This window comes from Lonchura striata, chromosome 1 (assembly GCF_046129695.1).
Source record: "Lonchura striata isolate bLonStr1 chromosome 1, bLonStr1.mat, whole genome shotgun sequence".
NCBI classification, from domain to species: domain Eukaryota; kingdom Metazoa; phylum Chordata; class Aves; order Passeriformes; family Estrildidae; genus Lonchura; species Lonchura striata.
This window is the reverse complement of record NC_134603.1, coordinates 61,959,379-61,983,525: the sequence shown is the minus strand read 5'-3', so window position 1 is coordinate 61,983,525 and position 24,147 is coordinate 61,959,379. Positions and strand designations below refer to the sequence as shown.

The 24,147-nt window shown below is 35.4% G+C and overlaps 1 protein-coding gene across 1 annotated transcript in view; it reads left to right on the top strand.

The window, feature by feature from the left end:
* Positions 1-24,147, top strand: part of GABBR2 (gamma-aminobutyric acid type B receptor subunit 2) — a 453,073-nt gene that overhangs the window by 298,996 nt on the left and 129,930 nt on the right. The window contains exon 13 of the mRNA XM_021528727.3: positions 11,159-11,266. Within this exon, the coding sequence (XP_021384402.1) occupies positions 11,159-11,266 (108 nt within the window). The remainder of the gene's footprint in view (positions 1-11,158; positions 11,267-24,147) is intronic.

Below are 24,147 nucleotides of genomic sequence, written 5' to 3'. Positions count from 1 at the left end.
GGAGCAGAAATGCCATTAGAAATCCATCACTGATGTCAATACCCATTCTTTTTTCATCCTCCATTGCAGAAGGATCTAGTGGCATGGGGCACAATTTTTAAGTCTTGATGTCTGCTCAATCTTGAGGTGCTTGTATCCAGAGCTACTGAGTTCCCTGACAGGCTGCAGGCCATTGTATGACTGGGCTACAACCCTCCTCTGGAAGTAGCCATGCACTGCTGAACAGAAGGAAAGTGGAAACCAGAGATACTTATCAGCATGTAGCTGTTCTAGGAAACAGATTTCCAACCAAATGTAGCTGTATAAGACTAAATAAGACTAAATTTGAGTCCTGTTTTACATGTGGAACAGCTCAGCCTTAACTCTGAAAAATGAACCGATGTCCAAAATCCTGTGCCTCTGAGCTAGAACATTTCTTTTGATTTTTCTCTAATTTGCCTCTCAAAATGTAATCACTAGTCTCATTTTCTAAATGCAACAAAATTTAACTCTGGGCTGCTTATTTTGTCCAATCTTACATATCTCTTCCTTTTATTCTAATTTGTATCCGTAACATTATGTTAGGTCTGTGTGTCTGCCATAGAAGGAGAGATCTTTACTTGAGTAAAACACTTAATTGACTAGGTGACCAATAAAAAGAAGGAGGTGGGGGAGAAAGCTGTGTCCTAAAACCAAACTTTGATTAAGAAATATCACCTCATGCCTCAAGCAGAGATTTATTTTTCTTTTTTTTACATAGCTAAAGGCTGTATAAACAGAGCAGAGTCTGAGATTTCTTCTCAGACCTGGCTTTCCAAGTTTTCAGAAGCAATTCTGACTGTGTTTTCTGTGCATGGCTACTGATGTACCTTATGAACCCCAGCTTTGTCAGCAATTAATACTACAATCATAGATGCACCAAATCGTTCAGTAGCCACCAATTAGAAAGGTTTTTCCAACACAGTACTTATTAAAACAATTATTTTAAAAGTTTTTTCCTTCCATTATATTCTTTTAAATGGGATAGCTTATGCTTCTCTTATATATCATCTCTACATGGCTCCCATTCACTGTAGCAATGCACTTTTATTGTATCTAGAAAACTCTGAATTAGTGCTGGGAAATTCATAAATATGGGAGGAAAACACACTTACCTGTTGAATAACTCTTGTCTTTCTCCTCCTCTCCTCAAAACATCCACCAAGTGCTGAGTAGAGAGTATAGATTTGGCTCCATGTCACGGACATCCCTTTTCCCATGTGGGCAATATGCTTAGTGGTTTCATAAGGTCTGCTTTCAGATACAAGTGCTTATAGGATCAGGCCAGGACAAATCTCTCTTCATCTCCCTTGAAATGCATGATTTTGTTTACTCATTCTAGCCATGAGAGATCAGTTTAACATTCCCATTTTATTTCAGACTGTGACTTAGTCTTTAAAAAAAGCAGTTACAATTGACAGCAGTCATAAAAAGCCATCAAGGCGTGTCGTCAGGGTGTAACAATTGTGTCTCAGACACAGAGAAGAGCCATGTCAATGAAAGGAGATATCATTTTGGAAGGGAAGTAAAAGTTTTAATTCAAGTTTTATACGCACATGCAAAGCTATAAAGCTTTCATTAGTGTCATCCTGTGTCTAAACCAAGTAATCACCCTTCTGTATTTCAGAAGTGATGAGGTCTCACCAGAGTAGCAGTATATACACAATAGCCAGTGCACTTAATTGGATATGTTATACATGGTCTCTGTTTAATATTCTGACAATTTTTGGCAAACTTATAGTAGGTCCTTAAAACTTCTGTGTTTACTAAAGTGTTCCTGCCACAGCAAGGGGATTTGAAATTGGTGGTCTTTAAGGTTATCTTACAATCTATGCCGTTCTATTATTCTGTCCTCACAAATTCAGGAAACATGGTTTCCAAATTGTAGGTATTACATTCCACTCTGTTAGGTTTGTTTCCTCTAGAGCATGTTGTTTGTAGTTCTGTTTGGAGGGTGAAAAGCTTTTTAACATCAGCTCTTTTTTTACTTTTCAACAATTTATGTCTATATGTGGCATATGCCTAATGCTGTAATATTCCAAGGACACTGATCCATGACCCAAAATTACACCAGTAACGTATGAAAGGTTCAAAGGATTTATTTGCTAAGTAGTACTACCACTTTCCACTCTGTAAGGCACTGGGTGTAGGAGGAGGTGGTCTATAAGTTATTATGCTGAAACATAGAAACAAGAGTTACATGTAGTTAACTACATGTTAACAGAGTTTTAGCAATTTCCTAAAACTCTGAAAGCTTGCTGAGTGCAGCTCTAAAAGGAGGGACTTGCCTCTATAAGTCATTATGATGAAACATAGAAACAAGGATTACATGTAGTTAAGAACAAGCAAGCACTTTACACAGATAGCAAAATAATTTGCTGAATAAGGGTATTATATTAGTCTTTAAAATTATAAAATGTGGACTCCATGACAGAGTGATAGAGTAGATACTTGATTTGCAAACGCACTCATTTTTATCTTGGTATGCCCATTTTTTATGGAAAGGTAATCAAGTATATTTAAATACATAATAATTCTGTGTTTTCACAGTGAGAACTCATAACAGTAAATGTAACATTATTTTGTTCCATGTCAGAATTAAAGATTAGGTATCATATTTTATAACTGCAATTATATGGAATTAAAACGATCCAGAGCAGTGAGTTCTGAGAAAGTGGTCAGTGTATTATTGAACCATCAGATAATATCTTACTTAATAGCAACTTTATTGGTTGCACAGAAAAAGAAAAGGCAATACAATATTTCATTGCATTCATATGTATGCCAAAGTACAAAGTGTTTCAGAGAGAGAGAGAGGGAGAATAATTTATCTTTGTTTTTAATCTCAGAACCACCAAGGTATATTAGCAAAAAAAAAAAAAAAAAAAAAAAAAAAAGGAAAAGTTAGAAGTAAGGGTGTGAAATGAAATGTGATGCTGACTGGAAAAATGCAAGCAAGTGGAAGCATATTTGAAAGCAGTCATTATATGGAAGAGAGACTCAAAATTAGCAATGCTAGTGACATATCCTATGAATAGAGTTTAAAGTGACATACTAAATAGAGATACTTAAAGTAGAGAGAATATTAGGTAAGATCATAACGTTTAGACTTCTGTAATACATTCCACTGAGAATTTTGTGATTTGCATTTAAGATGAGTAATGTCTTTCCAAGTTGGAACTGCTATTGAATAAAAGACTACTGTGGTCCTGAGGACGACCATAGTCTTCTCTGTTATGCATCTTCCTCAAATAAGTAAATCTAATTATTCAGTTGGGGCTGAAGATGTTTTAAGTACTTCACGTTGCTCCCACCCATAGTTCCACCAAAAAAAGCCTGGTTTATTAGGTAGTAGTGGAGTGAACAGCTCTTCTCCTCAGTCTTGGTAGCTCTGATGTGTAGCAGGACTTTCTCCTGGGGAGTGTGTCACCCTCATTGTCTTCTGTATTCCAGACCCAATGCTCTAGGTCATTGGAATGATTGGGAAAGGGCAAATAATCTGCCTTGAATAACTTAATATAGGGTTCATGCTTTGATAGGAGATACCTATTTTGCAGATAGAAATTGCCTTTCAATATCCTTTACACTCCAAAGTATTCTGCAAGGGTGTCACATAAAATATAAGAGGATTTAAGTCTTGCAATTTGCATAGGTACTAAAATAAAGCATGTTTTGTCTTGTTTATTTCGCTAGTTAGCATCGTTTATATGCATTGCCAAAGGTAGACAGAGGTTCTGTGATTTCAGGTGATCTCACTGAGCCTGGGTCAATGTTTTGGCTTGGATAAAATAAAAAAAAAAAAAAAAAAAAGGGCATGAAGGTTTTTGCACACTGCAGGCTGTGCTTAGGCTCTTAGATTTCAGTAGGTTGCCCTCAGCCATGATGTGGAGATTTTGAAACACTCTTTGTCCAGAAAGAAGAAACCAGTGAGGTGTGACGGAGCGACAGAAAGAGAGGAGGGTACAGATCAGTGACAAAGTCCATCTCACTACTACAGTGTGTGTGTGACTACCCAGAATTTGTGTTTTTCTCAGAAAAATGTATTGAGGACATGTGCATTTACAGCAACAGTAGCTATTATAGACCTTATGTCTTCTCAAAGGTGCATTTTAAAATTTGACCTTTAAATGTATCCAGATATTCAGATGTACTTAGCATTTGCAACTAGTATTATTCTTAATTATGGGTCATAAATACTTCTGACTGTGCCTTGCAACATGAAAGGCAGGAATTTTTTTTCTTTTTTACTGTTTCTTTTAAAAATATTCTTATATCTGCCATGCTGAGAGAACAACTAGGCAGGGTGAAACTCCACAGTCCACATTTCACCCTTACTAGGGAAGCCCTGAACCTCTGAAGGGTAGGGATTACCATGTGATGTGAAAGTGAAGAGACACCTGAAAAACACATTAAACAGAAATTTATAGACTGTAGCGAGGAACAGGCAGGAAAAGAACATTGTGAGCTGTTGTGGGATAGGTTCCTAGGGATGGAAGCAGGCTACAGGGTGAGGGGGATGGTGAACAATTTCCTAAAACTCTGAAAGCTGGCTCAATGCAGCTTTAAAAGGAGGGACTTGCCTCTAATAGAAAAGCAGGGAGAGGGAGAAGATGTATGAACCTTCTGTCTTTTTATTTATTTCTGCTTTGTCTTTGCTTGTCACTTTGCATTTCCTCTGTTTAACCAATTTTGAGGCAACAGACTGAAAGGAAAACATGTAGGCAGCACCACCACTAAAGCTGTGGTTTTCTCTGTGGGCAAGAGGCTCTTGAACTAGACCCTGTGCTACCAAATAGCTTGTGTGGCCTTGATATTTGGATGGTAGTTGATAATAGGGTCCTATTCATGCCCTTTATGCTCTTCAGGCATTTCCCAAAAGCCAGAGTTTTGTTTTGGTTTGTTGTGGAATTATTTTTTTGGGGGGAAGGAGAGGGTATTTCCTGTCTTTAGACTTTATATTTGCCTAATCCTTTTGCTCAGATTGTTTTGTTTTGGCCAGGAATTTAAAGGAAAATCCAACAGACAGACACTCAACTTCTATTGAACTGCAAAAGGATTTAGACCTCTAATCTATTTCTTTGTCTCTGGAAACCAGAGCCTTTGTTTGTGTTTTTCATCTGGCCTTTCTAATTTTGTGTGTATTCTTCAGTTTATTTCCTACTTAATTGTTTAGCTGTTAATTTTAATCTTCCTTTTCTGTATAATCACTTCCATAATTGTTCTCACTGTCATTCAGTCTGAGACTGATCTCACTCCTATTTAATTCAACATCAGTTATGTTACTGAGTTTAACACAAGTCTGATCAGCTTCTATTTTAGTAAATGACATTTTCTTGAGGGTAAAGAAAAGAAGAGTACAGACAAAAGTTATAAGGCTGATAAGATCCTAGAAACAAAATTATATCATATACTGAAGCAAATACACCACAACCTTGCCAGAGATTTATTAAGGTAATATTTTTAGAATGTTTTCCTCTCCTTCAGTAGAAACACCAGACAGTTTTTAAAGCCCCATTAAAGAAACAGGAGAAATGATAACATCTTTTGCACTACCCATAGATTAACTATGAAAAATGATCTAAAGGATATTAAGAAATCACTACAGGAGATCTCACAGCATGTGATGAACCTCTGTATTTAATTGATGTGAAAACAGCAGGATTCAATTCTCCAACATTATTGCCACTTACATTTTACAGAAATCTGTGCTAGTGCCACACAAATTCTAAAAAATGAGCTAAAAATCATAAAAATTTGTCAAAAATGTCTGATATAAATGAGAAAAGTATAATTCAAAGGGGTGAACTTATTCTATGGGGTCTGCTTGTGTTCACACAGTCAATTTTGCCATCATTAATAGAAGCAGAGCCATAACCCAGTGAAAACCTGTTGAGAGGACACATTTTTGTTCATCATAATTGTCCATTATGTCCTCAGTTTTCCAAGAAAAATAGAAGGTGGTTATTTTCCAACTCCGGCATACTCCACAGAAATCAATGCAATTGTCCACTTAAAGACAATTGTGCTCTCCAGCGCTAAATGCACAGCATGGTTTATTTTCACATTTGTTCTTTTTAAGTACCTAAATCTAGTATTGAGATAACCCCAAGCTGCTCAGCTGCAGCCTGGCCCTGTGGGCACTGCAGCTTCTACCCAGGGTGTGTGGAGAACTGACTCATTATTGATATTCCTTAAATCAATCCATCCAAGTCTCATAAACAAATCTGGAGAGTGGAATGTCAAGTCCTCCAAAAGAAAGATTTGTAAGTTTTATTAAAAAAAAAAAAAAAAAAAAAAACCAACCAAACAAACAAACAAAAAACCACAAAACATCTTGAGGTGGGGAAAAATATGTTTGCAAGAATCTTAAACCTGAGTGATTCCTCTGCAGGAGTATAATCTAAATGTTTTACTGAGGGAATTCTTAACCAAGCAGTTTCACTACTTCATTGAAATAACTATTATTTAAAACAAAACAGTCACCTAGAGAAATTATAAGACGTTTGAAGCTTTTAACACAACACATGAAGGTTCTTTGTGCTGATACTTGGCTTTTTATTCATCACTCTGAATCTTTAATCCCATCTCCTTTTTTCACTTGAGACTGGCAAACTGGATTAATATAGCATTAATAAAGCTGCAATGTGAAAAGCCAGAGTGTGTAGTGTGTTCAGTTCAGGTGGTTATATATTTTTTTTTTTTATTTCAATTTAACAAAACAGCAAAATTCATCACTTGATCAACCACATTTCATGAATTCAAGACCTTCCCAGGCATTCCTTGCTAGATTGTAACTGTGTGGTCTTCTGAATGCATAGGCAGTGGTGGTCAAATAAAGGAAAATAATGGCACTTCTTGAAAAATGAAAAATTTTAACTTTTCATGATTTTTTTTTCAAGATAACTTAATTTTATAATTTTATATAGAATTCCAATTGTATTAAAATAAAATATTTAAAATTAATTCAAATAATATTGCTGTATACCTTAAAGTTAGCAGCACCTAAAATGTTGGGTGTGTGAGCTTCATTCTTAGAATATATAAACAGAAGTTTTTACTACTTTATTCAGAGTGTTTCTGGTATTTTCACCACTTACTAACTTCCCCTTACTAACCCATTATTCACAATAAGATGGCTTCTTTTATTAATAATGAGTGGTAATATCAAGTAACTTTTATGTCTGTTACACAGATTTGTAATTAGCAATCACTTCACCATTCCCATAATGAGATGATGGGAAAGGCTCAGATTTTTTGTGAAGATATCAAATAGCAGCAAATATAGACTAGCCCAGATAAAGTTAAATGTTGAGAGGAAATAGGATTGAATTCAAAGTAATGTTACATAAGATTGTTAGCCTATCTGTGCTTATTTTTTATTTAAAGTTTAATATCTGATGAAGGTAGGGTTTTTTTTTAAATAACAGTTATATCTGTTTCAAATCTGGAACATTATGAGAAAGATCTTTTTTATTTGTGGAGATACTTTCAGTATTTACTGTTTATCAGCTGTACTATCCACCAGATAAATGTTTCCTAGGTTTTTTTAGTTATCACAGTTAATGCACCTGTAAAAGATTTTATCAGATATTTTATAAAAAGAAAAAATTCCTAAATTATGTTTTTTAAAACAGACCCTCAAGCAAAATAGTGTAGCACCTAAAAAGAGAACAGACATAGGAAACTCCATTTTACTATCTGTGTAGGAACACTTGATTGCTGTATACCAAATTACATAATTTCCTTTGGCACTTATAGAAAATTATAGAAAAAAAAAATATTTGCAAGACATATTCAAACAGTCAACTCATCTTATTCAAAATAAAGGGAACCAAGAAGTATAAGCAGATAATTGAAACTACACCCTAACATAATTGAAGGCATCAAGAATTTTGTAATGAATTAACCATTTAAGAAAGAAAGAATTTTTTCAGATTTTGTGTCTAGTTAGGAACGGGTATTTGAATGCGAGTTGTCTACTAAAGAGACATTTTTCTGCTTGTTTGGTGGGTTCTGAGGGAAGGATGATTTTCTTCAGCTTCTGGCCAGACACAATGTTAGAAACTTCCAACATGGCAGAATTGCTGATCAGTTGTATAACATCATGGTCATGCTCTTCAATTACTGATATTTTTATCATGTTCTTTCAAATTAGTAGCATATGAAGGTATAATACATTTAAGAATATAAATGAGCAGATATAAGAATTTCAGAGACTTTTGCTGTTTTCTAAATTTTTCATTTTGCCAGCTGCATTAATGAATTATAGCAGATGAATTTGAGGTCATTTTCTTCAAAATTAAAAATTAATTTTCATCTGAAACTTATAATCTCCTTCTTAGCAACAATGAGCTCATTTTGACAAAATCCTGGTATATTTAAGCTAAAATATTTCTGATACAGGCAGTAGTTATGTTATTCTAATATGCACAATCCCAATCAGGAATACATAATTTTTTTGAATCAAACATGATAGAAATAACATTTTTCTGAATATTGAGTTAGAAACATATTATGAGCATAATTGAATTTATTAGTATTCCCAAGAGACAATTACTGTTTCAGTGAGAACAAAACAGTCTTATTAGATACATGAAAATACCATGTATCTGTTTGCCAAATATACCACTAAGCTGTACACAGAAGAGCTGAATACTTATTAATAGCAGCAAAAGGATTGAATGCTAAGTATGGTTGTTGATGTGAAGTCGAAAAAATGTAACTGGCTAGTATGAACACGATATGAAATGTATTTTTAAATCCCTTAGAGCTGATATAACTGGTTTTATTGAAGTATAATGTAGAATAGTGGCTAATCAGCAAAGAGTTGAAAACTAATGAAGTTAAAAATAATTGATGGCCTAAAAATCTATTCCTTGTTTCTTTTTTTTTTTTTTTTGGCATGTTTGTTTAGGGGTTTCATTTTCAATATCACATTCAAGAATGTCACAAAGTGGTAAAACTCCTGTAGTTTGAATCTAATCATAATTGTTTTACTGGTTTTATTAATACCAAGATTACCCAGCAATGTGTCAATGAGTCATTATCAGCAATTCAACAGATAAACCACATTAGATGCCACTACGTTGTTAATATATAGATACAAATATCCAAACAGTCTTCTATGTGTCATCACAACATTTTCTAATGTTTAGACTCATGGTGCTTTGTGTATTTTTCATAGAGTCCTAGAAGGGCTTGGGTCAGAAGGTACATTAAATATCATCTAGTTCCAATTCCATGGCCCTGGGCAAGGATGCCACCCATTAGACCAGGCTGCTCAAAGCCAAATCCAACCTGGCCTTGACCACTTCAAGAGATGGGACTTCTACAACTTTGGGCAAATTATTCTAGTGCCTGACAAGTCTCATATTGAAGAACCACTTTTTTCTTACTAATTCATTATTTTGGACCATGTGTGTCTTATTTATTTATTTTAAGGAACTGCAGTAGTTTTATTGCTTTATCAATAGTTTTTAAATTAATATATATTTTTTTCTTTTCCCTGCCTTTATACCTAGTCAGTAAACATTATTAAAAATTAGAATTTGTTTTCCACAGAATATTTTGTGTAAAAAGATCATGTTTTGAGTACAAAAATGGAAATTTTGGAAGTTTGTAAAGACAAAAAATAACATGTATTTAGATATGAAACATTTAGGTTATTCCTCAGGTTTATCTTAGATGTCAAGGCTTGAATCTTACTAAAAGGCCTAGTTTCTCATCAATATGCATATCCTGAAATTACAAATAAAAAATCTCCAGAATTTTGACATGAAACTAGGCTGGTTTCTAACGAAAAACATTGCCTTTATGTTCTCTAAAGAATATTTCCCAAATGCTTTCTTAGAACATCCTCGTTTCTCTAAATCAGATTGGTTTTTTTATATCATAAAACAGCTCTAGACTACTTTGGTTTTTTTCTTCTTTATTCAATTTTGTGTAGTCTCCCTTTTTATGGGCTGGTTCATGTGGAGTCTCTAGAAGGTGGATGAGATTATTTCTCCTCCTTGCGATTTCTCAGGCTCTCAGATTAAACTATTGGCTTCCAGCTCCATGCTGTGTCTCTTACATGGTCTTCTATCTGCTATGCTTTGTAGTCTCTGATCCATCTTTGGGAAGAAAATGGCCTGTTCAGAGGAAAAAAATCTTTCAATCAGTCAAACCTGCATGGCAATGAAAACAGAAACATCCTGGAAATTAGAGAGAGCTGTGCAGAGCTTGCTGCAACTCTGAAGATCGCTATCCTGGCTCAAAGCAAGTCTGAAATCAAGGGCCTGTGTACAAGATGTTATGGGCAGGGGAAGAATTTCAGAAAAAGCTTTTTTAATCTATGTTCTTTACTTCTTGGTCAATTTGAAGATTTTCTATTAAAAAAAAAAAAAAAAAAAAAAAAAAACCCAAAAAAAACCTTAGTCTCTTTTTTACGCTAAAGATAGAAATTCTATTTTAGTTTTAAAATCTGTTTTGTATTTGTCAAAGCTGTGGCCAGCACAGGTGCTATTACATCATTGCTCTGTGCAAGTTCAACATCTCCCTTTTCAGAGGACACATCTGCAGTAATTATCATTGACTCAGGTATTGTTCCTGAGGCTTGCTGACCAAAACTATGTTCCTGTTTTGCCATTTTCTCTCATAGAATAATTTAAAATCTGTTGTTCTTATCTTTCCAGAATGCTCAGGTTTTTCACTGAGTGATGCGTATCTCACATAGAACAATCTTTTCTTATTTAGTCTGAATTACATCTCTATTTCTTTGTTCATTTCTGTTCAAAATGTCGCTGTTAATATTAGCTCCCTGAGTGCTTTTTATAGTCTGTCTCTTGAGTTTCTCCACTGGTTCTTTCCTCTATCTGCAAAGAACACAATAAAAGTAAAAAAGCAGAATATTTTAAGAGATTTGTGGGTTTATATATAAAAGCGATAGTTAGTTCAGCATCCAGGCTTGTTTTAGTTAGGGAGGGAATGGAGTGATGAACAAAAAAACAAGTAAGCAATGAACAAGATATTACTAAATATAAATATAACAGTTTTGTTAAGTTCTTCAGATATTTTTTTCCTCCGGGTTTTGATGAAAAAGTTGTCTGAAATTATGATCTCTAAGTAACTTTGTCTATTTTTAATGTATATACATTTGTAGGTCCGAACATGGATTCTTACAGTGGGATACACAACTGCATTTGGAGCAATGTTTGCAAAAACGTGGAGAGTTCATGCAATTTTCAAAAACGTAAAAATGAAGAAAAAGGTGAGAGAAAATAGACTCTTTTTTTGTTGCCCTGTTAATAGAATTTTCTGATTGTTTTCATACCTCTCCTGGATGGCCATAGCCATGCTGACAGTTCATGTGTCACATCCAAAGATCCTGAATAGTTTGATATTAGGTTTCTTGTTTTTTGGTCTCTTGTTTAGTCTCTCAGAGTTGGAGTCAAGAATCAGCCCTCCAGTCTTTATAATAAGATGTGGACAGTGGAGTTGGCTGTAAAATATCAAAGTGAATTTGAATCTCTGCTCTCTCTTAATATGTTGCTTCAGCATCCAGAGGTCTCCTTCTGGTTTTTTAATGAAATGTTTTCTGATCGTATCTGTCGAAGACATGGGTATTACCTGAAGATTTCTCATGGATTGGTAGGAGGAGGCAAGAGAAAGTGCTGCTTATGGCTTCGTATTTCTAATTAGTATTGAAATTGCATAAGTTTACTCTAAGACTGGTCAGAATTGAACCACAATAAGTGTCTCTGTCGTTTTTGGTACAGCACATTTTCTGTAAAGGATTAGGCTCAGTTTAGGAGTAGTGCAGCTCTGCATTATATTTTTCCCATTAAGCTTCTTTTCATACATGAAGTACTTTTTATTAGATTATTTTATTAAAAAACTGGAAAAACACTGAGTAGAAAACATTTTGCTAGTAAAAACATTAAAAGAAATGTTCATGAAACAGAAAAACAAAATTAATATTTTTATAGAATGAGCAGAAGTGCCAAGTACAGTTCCTATGTGAACATACTAAAACAGTTTTAGTCTAATAACCAATAAAGAGTTCTATATAACCAAATTAAGTAGGAGAAGGTTCCAAAACGTTGTCAGATTGCAGTTTTGTGTTTTTTTTTTTTTTTTTGCTATGTGTGGTCATAAAATATCTGTTGTTTATTTTGTTAGCACTATGTTATTTTTCCACAATTGCAATATGTAGGGAGTCTGTCACAATAGGGTACATCATTCCCTTAGCAGGAATGAACTTTAGATAGTTAACTCAGTTTCTAACAAGATTTATGTCTGAGGTTATTAAGGAATTCCATGTTGTGTCTGGAACTGGATCTATTACTCTGGCACCACAACACATCCACTTATTTGGTCATTTCAGGTTTGCCCTATTTCATTATCATTCTATCATATCTATTTCATTGTACAAAAAATTATTCATAAATACAAAATATCTTAAAACTAACTAAAATTATCAAAAATTTCTATACCAAAACCATGATACTCTGGGGGGAGTGAAACAGAAACCCCCCTTTTTGCACATGTGTAAAGAGCCCACTGTAACATATCAGTTTATGCTACCAGAGTCTTTTATATATATAATTTTGTTTTTTCAAGGATCTTACACTTCCTATATTCAACACTTCCTTTTTTTATCAAAGATGAGCCAGGATTTTACCTTCCTAAGAAATGAAACTTTACATTGCAAATATGTTTTCATCTATTGGTACAAATATTTTTAAACTAGTGAAGTTACACAAGTACAGTCTAACACATAAAAGCATTTACTTCATAACCTTTATTATTCTCAGAATTTTATAATTTCTCCCATACATACTACTTCAAATAGGAGTCAACAGGTACTGCAATGGACTGTCACTGATCTTTTGCTTTCTTTTTTTTTAAACATTACCTTTTAGACCTGCAATTTGCTACTCAATATTAGATTTCACTGTTAATTAAACATAATCCTCAAATTCTTTATTGACCCTGTTCTTCAAGGGACTCATCTCCAACAGCAAATTGCAATTGATTATGCATAGCTGTATGTCAAAATTATTTAAGATCAGTTAAAAAGACACTGACAAGTTTAAGGGAGATAACCTTTCAAACATCTTCATGATGACCAATGAGCTTCTTTGCTCTGACTTATACTGGAAACATTGAGGCTATTAGACCACCTTCTTCTGTATTCTGGAACTAAGTCAATAGCACATTTTGTTCTGTAAGCTTTAAAGAATTCTTTATTTAGATACCTCACTCCAAATCATAAGTATGAATCATGAAGTGCAACAGTTTTCTTTATGTAAAACAAATCAGCTATCCAGAGAAGTGTTTACTAGTCATATATTTTCGGTCTTTGATTTGCCAGGATAGATAAAAGTGTTTTTAGGACATGACTGAAAAACATGGCATTCTTTACTTATGTCTTGCAAGAATGACATTTCCATTTTCTGCAGATGTAGTTTATAGCCAAAGTATTTTCTTTCTATGGATGCACAGAAAGTAGAAATTTTTGCAAGCAATATCTAAATTTACAAATTTTTGCAAACAGTATCTAAATTAACAAATGCACAAAGGTAGTGTCGCATGAAAAAAATACATTAATGTTTTCTGAATTGGTTGTGCCATGACAGAGCAAACTGAGAAGTACAAAATTCCAAAATTCTTTAAGTAGTGTGGATCTTATTCATTGTGATCATTCAGTTACTACCTGTATATGACAGTAAAACCTGTATGACCTTTAGGCATACCACCTTTGCCTGTCATCCTCAATATTTTCATCAGGAAAGTATTTGTCAATAGTGAAATTTCTTCACAGAGTGAAAGAATCTCTGAGTGGCTGTTGAAAATACTGGTTAATTCATTTGTTGAAAGTGGGTGTTAAGTAAGGGAGATAATATGATGAGTAAATCTGCTTATCTTCATCAGATAGGACAAGCTTCTGTATATTTATTGTACACTTTGGTGTATAACATGGCTTTTTGAAGAGATTAGTGGATATCTGTCTCACTGTGAGAAAACATACAGAATTGTAAATAATAATAATACACTACATAGTATTTCAATGGAAAGTGAAACTTAATGAGTTACAGGGTCTTGAATTAGTTGAAGATTCTCATTAACTGCTGTTTATAAAGCTTTCAAAGTCTATTTTATTTTTACCCTTTAATATATCCACTCTTCTGTTACTGGAAATTAATAAACAATAAAATTCAGAATATACTCATTCTGTTATCAGACTACTAAGGACAAATTTTGCAAAATTCCCAGAGCTCTGTCACCATCTTTGATCTTGCTAGGGCTCAAAGGAAGCAAATTAAAAATGCATTAGTTTTAGCTGGAAACAGAGGGGTGCAAGGGGATCAATTTTTGTCAAATGGAAATGACAAAAACAGTAGGGGGAAATAAATTATATTTGAGTTTTGAAGAGGTTAGCAGAGATAATGGAAAGTGAAATAGAATTAGTATTAAAAATAACTATAACACTTATAATTGAGGTGCAATTCTGGTTTACATACATCTCCTTTCTGTTGTTTTGGGCTGCAGAAGGTCTTCTCTCAGAGGGAGGTGGGGATTGTTTTTTTGTTTCCCTTTCTGGCAGTGGACAAGAAAGGAGAATATCAGTGGCAGGAGGGCAGGTGGTGTCCTGGGGAAGCTGTAGCTAGCTGAACCATTTACAGAACAAGCCCTTCTGGAAAATTTAGAAGGATGAGAAGCTGTCTATTTTGGTGGGATCTGCACTGTCTTGGGTTTTCGGGGGTGTTGAAGCACTCCTGCACAGTGACTGCTCCTGCACAACTCCTGAATGCCAAGTAAGAAATTCAAAGCAATGGTATTAAAGCCTCCATAAATTTTATAAATTCTGCTCCTACAAAGACAAGCATTTGGCCCTTTGTAGATGGCTACACTAAAGCAGGAAGATGATCAAGGTCACAATGTTGCCTTGTTGCATTTGCTGTATTTGAAAGTGCAATACCTCTCAATTGATGCTGCCATGATAAGCTTGTCTTACCCATAACAGAGTACACTCTGGCTTTGTCTATTTGGACTTAATTCTTCAACTATGGTATCAGAGAAGGGATGTTTTATCTTCAATTTTCACTGAAAATATTATTATTGTACTCAGTTATTACTACTGCTGTAGACTTCTGGTGGCATAAGTCCTTATGTTGAAAAATTATTACAAGATAAATACAGAATATAATGACAAGTGGGATGTAGAGCAGCCTCTTTTCTTGAGGCTTTGATGCTGTAGTTTTACCAACATTATTCTACTCCTTCACGATAATTCATAAACTTTTCTCTGTATCGGCAATATCATAGGAAAGAAAGCTACAACTAATCACAGCCATCAAAAATGACTTATCAGTCTAACCTATGCCTGCTATACCTCCCAGGCTGCCATCTGGCAAACTTATTGTAGTCCATTTGGCTTACTAGGTCCTTATAAGACTACTGAAGTGAGCTGAGGTCTTCATGCTTTGCAAAGATGGGTAGGAGATTTTGCAAATTATGTTTTTGACAGTAGGATGGGGAAGGGAGGCTGGCAGTGCAAGGGAACTTCAGGGCCAAGAAATTGGGAGAAGGAAAGAGACTGAAGAGGAGAAATCAGGTTTGCTGCCAATGACTTCAAGAGAGAAGCCTGTCCAGATGAAAAAAAATAGAAAAATCTTGGTATTATATACTGGGAGAAGATATTGAAGAAGGAGACTTAATTTGGATTAAAATTCCCTTGGAAACTAAATTTCAAAGACAGCAAAGGTAGGAAGGTCTGTAAGAAGGGATCAAGAAAGCTGAGCATGATGATGGAGTACAGAGTCTGAGTATGGTATTTAAATGGGAAACTGTAATTGAAGGACTGGGCGTGGTTTAGAATTAGATTAAGATTGAAATTTAGAGGCAGAATGGGAGGCCTGGAAAGTAGGGATGTAGTCTTGGAAAGGAAAGCAGGAATGAGAATGGAGAAAGCAGCAAGAAAAAACTTGAACTGGCCAAAATTATTTCACAAGCAGTGTGAAAAATCTGAACACAGGATTTCGGAATCTTACTGTTATTCTTTCTATTACTATGTATCTATTACTATGTATCTATAAAACCTGATAGCTACTAGTGACTCTTTTAGCTCAAACTGAGGTGTACAAAGATGTAAAGGTTCCTCTTGCTGATGCGTGCAGCTCTCTCTACAATTGCAACCTCTTTCCATTTTCTTCATGAAGAATGGGCCCAAGAAAATGTTAGAAGTTTTATGTTGTGGTAGAAAAGTCAATAATTTAAAAACTACAGCTTGCTAGGATCTCTAGAATGTACATTTCTTACCCTATGTGGATTACTAGGACACCAGTGAAGCCTGAGCTTCCTACAGAATGCCACTGTCATGGAGAAAATGTAGTGAGTCTGCTCTGGACATGGAATAGGACTGTGCAGTAAAAGAGAGAGTTTTATGTTACAATCTTTTTCACTTAAACCAGAAAATATGCATAATGGAAAAGGCAGTAGTTTTGAGAAAGGTGATCTCATGTATAAGACAGTTAAGTTCCAAATGAAGAAAAACAACTACTTTCCAGAATTATTTGTTATGTTGTAGAAATCTCTCTGAGTATATATTTCAGAAATTATTCTTTTCTTTTTTTCTGAGAAGCAAATCTATTACCTGAGTGGAGCAGTGCAGGAATTCTCAGACATTTTAGCTTGTTGCCTTCACACTCCATTTTTAAACAAATCTGGCCACCCCACCTCCATGGCTTTTAGTGGCTCAAAACCAGGTGTATAGAAAACTGGGAGGGGTAAGAAACCATCCAGGCTCTTTCTGGGGATCAAGGCACACGGGTTACTCTGAGCAGTGCGCAATCCTCATCTCCCAGGTCAGGGTGGGCAGCAGCTGGCTGTGTGCTCCTACCCTGCCTGGTGCCAGCTGCAGGGAAGTGCCAGGTCTTGTGATTGCACAGTGCCCCTGAGGGGGGAAAACAGAGACAAGAAAGCACCTGGAGGCTACACAGTTACGGGTTTATGTGCTGCTGGCTTCTCTTCTCAGCTTGTGTCTGTTGATTGCTATCCCCATCTCTCACTTGAAAACCTCCATGAGGATGCTTACAGAGTGAATGTCATCTCTGGCTATAGACTTTTCCGTAAGTTTTTCAAGCCACTTATGGAATTTAGAATTTATTACAATCTATATTTTTCCTCGCTAAAGTCCTGAAGAGGTTTAAAAAAATTGCCCATTATCTTAATCTTTTAAAAATAGGTGAAGCAAAATTCTCCAGATTATGTTGACAGAGATTTTAAGTCAGAACCTCACAGGCCACAACTCATTTATTCACTTAAATCCCATGTAGACATAGTTCTGAACTAGCATAAATGTAGTTTGTGTTATCTAATCAGTTCTTTCTGTAACTTCTGTCATAAAATCTTTTTCCAGGTCAGTTTTCTGACTGTAAATGTTTATATTTTTCCAGGATTTTTTTTATTCTTGCTAGAGCTTTTTGTGTGTATAACAAGAAGTTATATGATGGATTTCCCCTAGGATACACTTGTATTCTACTAAATATATATGAGAGATCATAAGTCTGGAGAGGAGATGTGTCAAGATCCAAAAATTTGCTTTGGGTAACCATACCAACAGTACAACAATCTATTAGGGACCATCTGCTGAAAATGAACCAGCATATGGATACCTAAAGAAATGTTCTGTGTTATTGTTCAGTCTTTGAGCGTAAGAAAGAAGACAGTTTGTAATTTTCTTATGTTTAGGATTTTTTTTTTTCATGATGAATATTTAACACTGGACCAAGTAATCTCTGATACTTACAGGGCAGTGTAAATTAATCAGATATGGCTTATGGTTTATTAATAAACAGATACCGTATTTCCTAAAGTGATATAAGTGGAAATGAAATTATTCTGATTTTTTTTTCCCCAAGTAGCTACAACTATAAATTTTAAGTCCAAAGCTTTAAAAATAGTTAGTGTAATCTTAGGATCCAAATTTAGATGTAAAATAAGCATCCTGGTTTTCATAAGAGCTGATCAGCCAAAATGCCAACCAAGGAACAACAGGAATCATATTTCTAAAATTTACGTTCATATAAATATGGAATATGGAGCTAAATCTCAAGCTCATAACATAGAAAGAAGCTGAGCTAATGAACTGTACATCCAGGAGAAAAAATTTCTTTTGAAGTAATTTATGTATGGAAATTTCTGCATGGTACGGCTTGATAAGGGTAAACCTCAGTAGTGACAAAAACAACAAAAACTCTTTGTGAAATGTAAGTGCTCATAAATGGTGCTACAACCATAATTTCTATGTATTATGAGACTATTGGATGACAGAGTGATAAAGAACATGTTGCTATACAGTATGAGGCAATTTATTCCTGAATAGCTTGAAATTGGATTGTAAATGTAATCAAGTGCATTGATGTTCCCAGCTATTTGGTAATGATGAAGTATGCTTTCCCAGAGAATTTTTCATTAAGAAAAATATTAAAGTCTAAGTACTTTAATGTTATATCAAACAAAATCAGAATATTTCTTCCTCAACATTCAAATCTTTCATGCACCTTTTTTTTTTCCTGAAGGTTTGAGTTCCTTTCAACTCCAAAGATGAAAATTCACACCTCTCATAGAAAGTCCTTTACATTTATGGTGCATGTGTTTTTGAGCTCAACAAGTCAGTTTCTCTCAAAGGTGAATTTGACTTGCTGTACTGGTGGGATATGCAGCACATACTTCTCAAGGCAGTACATATTGCTTTAGTTATGGTTGTGAGCAGAAGTTAACACAATATTGAGGCTTTTTTCTAAGACTGTTCTTCAGAACAAGAGCAAGAATGGTTGGTTCTAATGCTGTCAAGTTGGATTTCTTAGTACCATTTTTAGATTAACATGTTTTTTATTTTTGTCCCTTTAAAATAGTTTTGTGAAAAATAGTCATTTTTCAATATAGATTTATACTGAAAAACATAAATTGTGTGCTCATTGTGGTTGGATTAGCAGTGTTAGCAAAACAATCACCTCACCAATTCTCTAGTTCTGTATAGTCATAACTGAGGCTCAGGCTTTAAAAAATAAGGATTTCTATAACTTTTTTAAACCCATCACTTAATCTCTCTCCATCTCTAACCTCTGAATAGTTTCTATCTTCTGCTTCCCCTAGGGAGCATCACCACTAGGATATTCCTACTTTTTTTTTTTTTTTTTTTTTTTTTAATATATGAGCTGGGAAAGAGGAAAGGTATCTTCTGATCAATTGCTTTTTCTGGCAGTAGGGCATAGAGTCAACAAATCCACATTTGCAATAGCATTATTGGGAGAGTGAGTCTGCCCAATGAAGCAATTATCCTAAACAGGAGTCACCAGTGAAGACACGTTTTAGAAATATGTGCTTTAGCAGGCTAGTGACTGTAGCTATTTAATTCTCAAAGCCAAGCTTTTTGATCATATCCAATTGTCCATTATTGTCAGGAGTACCACACACTCCACTATCCTGAAAGGCAGTTACCAAGTTTTTAGACTACAGGTGTCACAGGAGAGCCTCACTGGAAACAGAAATGTTGGGGTTTTGGTTATTTTTTAATGTATAAGTAGATATATAAGTTTTCTATCAAATCAGTTAAAATACCTCTAAGAGAATAAAACTTTGCTTTTTACTCCCTGGTCAAAATCCTTAATACTACAACACATTTTTTAAAATGTTAGCATTCACTCATTAAAACTAATGTAACTGCAGCTTGAGGCCTTGCCAATACTAATCGTACAATCTATTATAGGAAATACTCATAATAGCTGTTGAAAAAAACATTGTGGAGTTACTGGGAACAATGCATAATGTGTTTTCAATAGTCCTTTTTTCTCATTCCATTACACAATAGAAATTAAGAATGTATTACAGTATAGCTCACTAAAATATTAATGGCTTTAATAACTCTAAGATAGAATCTCTCTCAGCCCACATAGGGTAAAGTTCACCCACCCACCACTGACTTTGCATCCCCAACCTCCTGGCACCGACCCACTTAATGCAGGGGAGCAAGTCAAAGGTGTCCCTGAGCCATACTGAGAGAAATTAAAGTTTAGTTTATGCAGTGGAGAAAGTATCCTGAAGGCAAGTTCACAAGTAGTTTTATGGTCCCTTTTGCAAGCTCACAGACTTCACATTTTTCTTCCCTGCAAACTCTGTTTTCTTTCTTTCCCCTCCAGTTCAGAGGGGGGACTCTGATCAGCAGGATTTCTGTATGTATCAGGGAGAAGAATATTTGGTTTCTGATTTCTGAGGGCTTTTGTAATTGATGTCAGTGATATTCATTTAATTGAATAAGGTCTAGGAAGCTTCACAGTGGGATCCTTTGAAGAGAGTTTCTCTCTACAGATTCCATCCCAGGAGTCTGGGAAAGACACAACTGAAAAAAAAGTTAATTAATAACATTAAGTGTTTATCTAGCTAGTGCCAGAAGGCAAGGGACTACTCTGTCAGCTAGACTAGTCAGGGTTGATATACATAAGAGAAACCAGAATTTCCTTCTTAAGCAAAAAAGATCCTACATTTTAAATGGAAAAGAAAAATATATATATTTATATCAAAACCTATGAATAAATGCAAAAGCACTTCTAGCCTTTCTATGTTTCTGTGCATTCAATTAAAAACCCAACAAACAAACAAGCCACAAAGATGTAGCTAATATGGCTTTACATTTAAAGATACTTTATTCTGACAAATGGAAGTGATCCGGTAACAAGGAAACTAACTTTGAAGAAAAGACAGGAGTAAATTAACTCTTCAGTCATGCTGGAAAGATATTTGTGGAAATCAGAGAGTACAAAACTAATGTTGCATCCTGGAGATGTAAGTCTTCATATGTAAGACTCTTCCTTCATGGTTTAGAATGGAGTTCAACTTTAAGGGCTGTGTCATAAACATTTTCAGAATTGGTTTCTAGTAAGATAAGAAATAACAGAAAATTTTCCCCAGCCGTAATTATAAAAAACAAACCTAATGTTTAAGTACTGTTGATTACCAATTTTCCAGGTGATCCCATGAGTTGGTGGATGATAGGGTCATCCAGGACACAATGGGTATGCTTTAGAAAGCAAATTAAAATAGCCCAACAAAAGGTTTATGCAATAATAATGAAATGGACAGTTGAAGTTACTATGGTAGGTGGTACAGCCTGTGATAGTTCTAGAAAATCCTCAAGAGTTTCCATGAGCAGAAACTTTATCCCAGAGCTTTAGGCAGATTTTTTATCTCCTGTGATCAGATGGCAAGGTCTGTGGAGAGTAAGGACTTTGATCTGTCTTCATGGTCGTGAGTTTTCAGAATAATTTTGATTTGCTCATACAGTGATGAGAAGAAAATGACCTACCAGCTTTTGTTCAGAGTGAATTTATTTTGAGGACAGATCGCTTCATATCCAGATATATAGTCCAGACTGGTGGCAATGGCATTTATAACAGTGTGCAGATCTGCCAGGATTAGACAGATTCACCTATCCAATCGCAGATGGTAGAAAATATGACTCACAGATGCTGCTGTGTGAGAGCTTGGCTTCAGCTAGGATTCAGGAGCACTTGCATAAATGGATTTTATTAGCTACCATGTATTTCTCCAAAGGCTGATTTACTGTTTGCTAGAAGGAAAATGAAAAGGGAAAAAATGAGAGCCTTCCTCTTAAAGAAAAATGACATTTTTTGATTGTGAGGAGCCTCACTAGCTCATGACTCTTTTATCAGACAGAGAATTTGTTGGATTTGCAAGATCTGAGTCAAGACTCCTTCAGTGCATCTGGTGATTCCTGAGGAGTGAATGTACTGAACTTAAGGAGTTCTAGTGGGTGGGAGTGTTGGCTGGGGAGAGGGAAAGCTGGCTTCCTGCAGGTGGAAGGGAGAGAGCAGCTAGCCTTTTAGAAATGCTGTTAGTGATATACCAGTGGCATTTCTCAGGGCAAATCTCTTTTTTAGGATGAGCTGTTAGTAACAGGCAGAAATGAAAAATTATTGAACCTCGGTGTTTTGTTCTGAAAGCTAGCATTCTGGTGGAGAGTTGTGCTTCAGAGCTATATTCCAGCAGTGGTTTTGCCAAGGACAGAGCAGTGCTGTGATGGGTGTGTGAGGCAGCCCCAGGTGCCCTGCATTCAGCCCTCTCAGCCTGCAGCAGCACCAGCATCACTGTGTTTGCAGAGCTCATTGTGCTGGTGTAGGTCACTTATGTTATCTTATGGGCTTTCCTTTGCTTGCCTTCCTCCTGGCTGTCTGGCAGAAGTAAGGGATGAATAATACCTGCTGCCAGTGACAGCTGCTGTTATACAACTCCCCTTCTGTCCAAAAAAGGGCAGAGTAATGCAGGAAAAAATTACTCCAAGAGGTATCCAAGGAAGAGCTCAACTCTTTGAGGTATCTCTACTCTTATCTTTTTCTAATAACTACCTGTCCAAAAAAAGGCTACTAAACTTAAAAGTGAAAAAAAATACTGATCTGCAGTAGTGCAAGGTCAAATGAAAGATGTACAAGAGCAAGAAGTGATGTGATAATATTAGCAATGTGATCATCAATAGAAGTAATTTATTTTGATTCTGCGAGTGGATTATCAGTATTACTACTTTTAATAATGTCCTTTTACTCTTTTGCATCTGGCATTGCTGTACCAGATTGATTAATATTACCAGGGGTTGGTAAATCTGAATCCAATGCAACCTTACTTGCAATATGAAGATAGCTCATACAAATATGGAAGACATTGGGCTGCTTACCTATCCTAGGTAAAATATGCACTATTTCCATTTGAAAGATAAGATAGTTTGAGGTTTTTTTTCAAGGAACATTTTTGGCTTAGAAGAGCAGAGGGAGACATTTCTGGCAAGATACTTTCACATAGCTTGTAGTTAATCAAATGCATAGTGTTAGCTGAAGTTAATTGTCTTCACCTCCTCTTAGGGGGCAGGGATTGAGGAAGGGAGGGACATATTTCATAACATTAATTTTTCTGACCCTAAATCTTACCCAGGATAGGTGGGATGAATTGTCTTTTAAAGCCTTTTGTCCCTGCCCACTGACTACTGAGAAAGACTAAACACATAATAGTTCAACAGCCTTCACTGAAAAAAAAACTATCATCACTTAAAAAGGAAGACCAACTAAAATATGCCAAGACAATAATCTCCCTAGCCATTTATGAGAGAGGAAAAGAAATTTGAGTTAAGGTGTCAACATTTCATCTAAATCCATGTTCTCTATGGACTTAACTCCCCATTGTTTTCTCTTCCATGTATTTCACCCAAGGCTTGTTTGCAGGCATTAGAAAAGAGATTAAAAAAGACATGGGCTTTTTTAGCAAAGGCTAACCTGTTCCTTTTCAGCTTTGATTGCCACTTGATAAACAGCTAAAAGGTCAGACATAGTTCTGTTTTCCCAAGCATGACAAGGGACCAAGCTGTGTCTGAGAATCTTTGCTTAATACCTGCTTTCATTTGAGCGTTATGAAGAAACACATTTCAACAGTTTTCCTCCCCCTGCACAGCACATCAAGGCACCTTTTTCTCTCCTTGCCAAATCATCCAGCAGCAAGACATATCACCATGAAAGCCACCCCCTCCCCGTTCACCCTGCCCTCTCCAGACGTACCTGTGCTGTCTCAGAATTCTGGGATGGGTGTACTGCTTCCTTGCTGCCACAAACATTGGAAAGCATCCAGTGCTTTATGGCAGTGCTAGCTACATGGATTTACATAACAGATCTCAGGAAATGAAAATATTGTATCGAGTCCTTTAGCTCATTCTGATTTCTAGCCTTTATTTTACTCTTAGTTTATTCCAAATTATCGATCAAATAAACCAGCAGATTAACAAAAAGGGGTGCACAATGTTTCCAAAACATCTTTCAAAATAGAAAAGATATCACACCAAACAATATGAAAACCAGAGTTTCTAAAGTTCTTTATACATTGTTTCAAATTTTTGTCATTTTCATCATTTCCTTCAGCTTGATAAGAATGTAATGCAAATACAATTTATTCTATGCAGGAATACTAAACTTGCCTCTATTAAGATTAGCTGACACTTCTGGCTTTTTAATGCATTTTTGAAATCCTAATAGTTTCATCAAATTGAACTGAAATAATCACAACTTTCTTAAGCTTCTCAGGCTTAATATT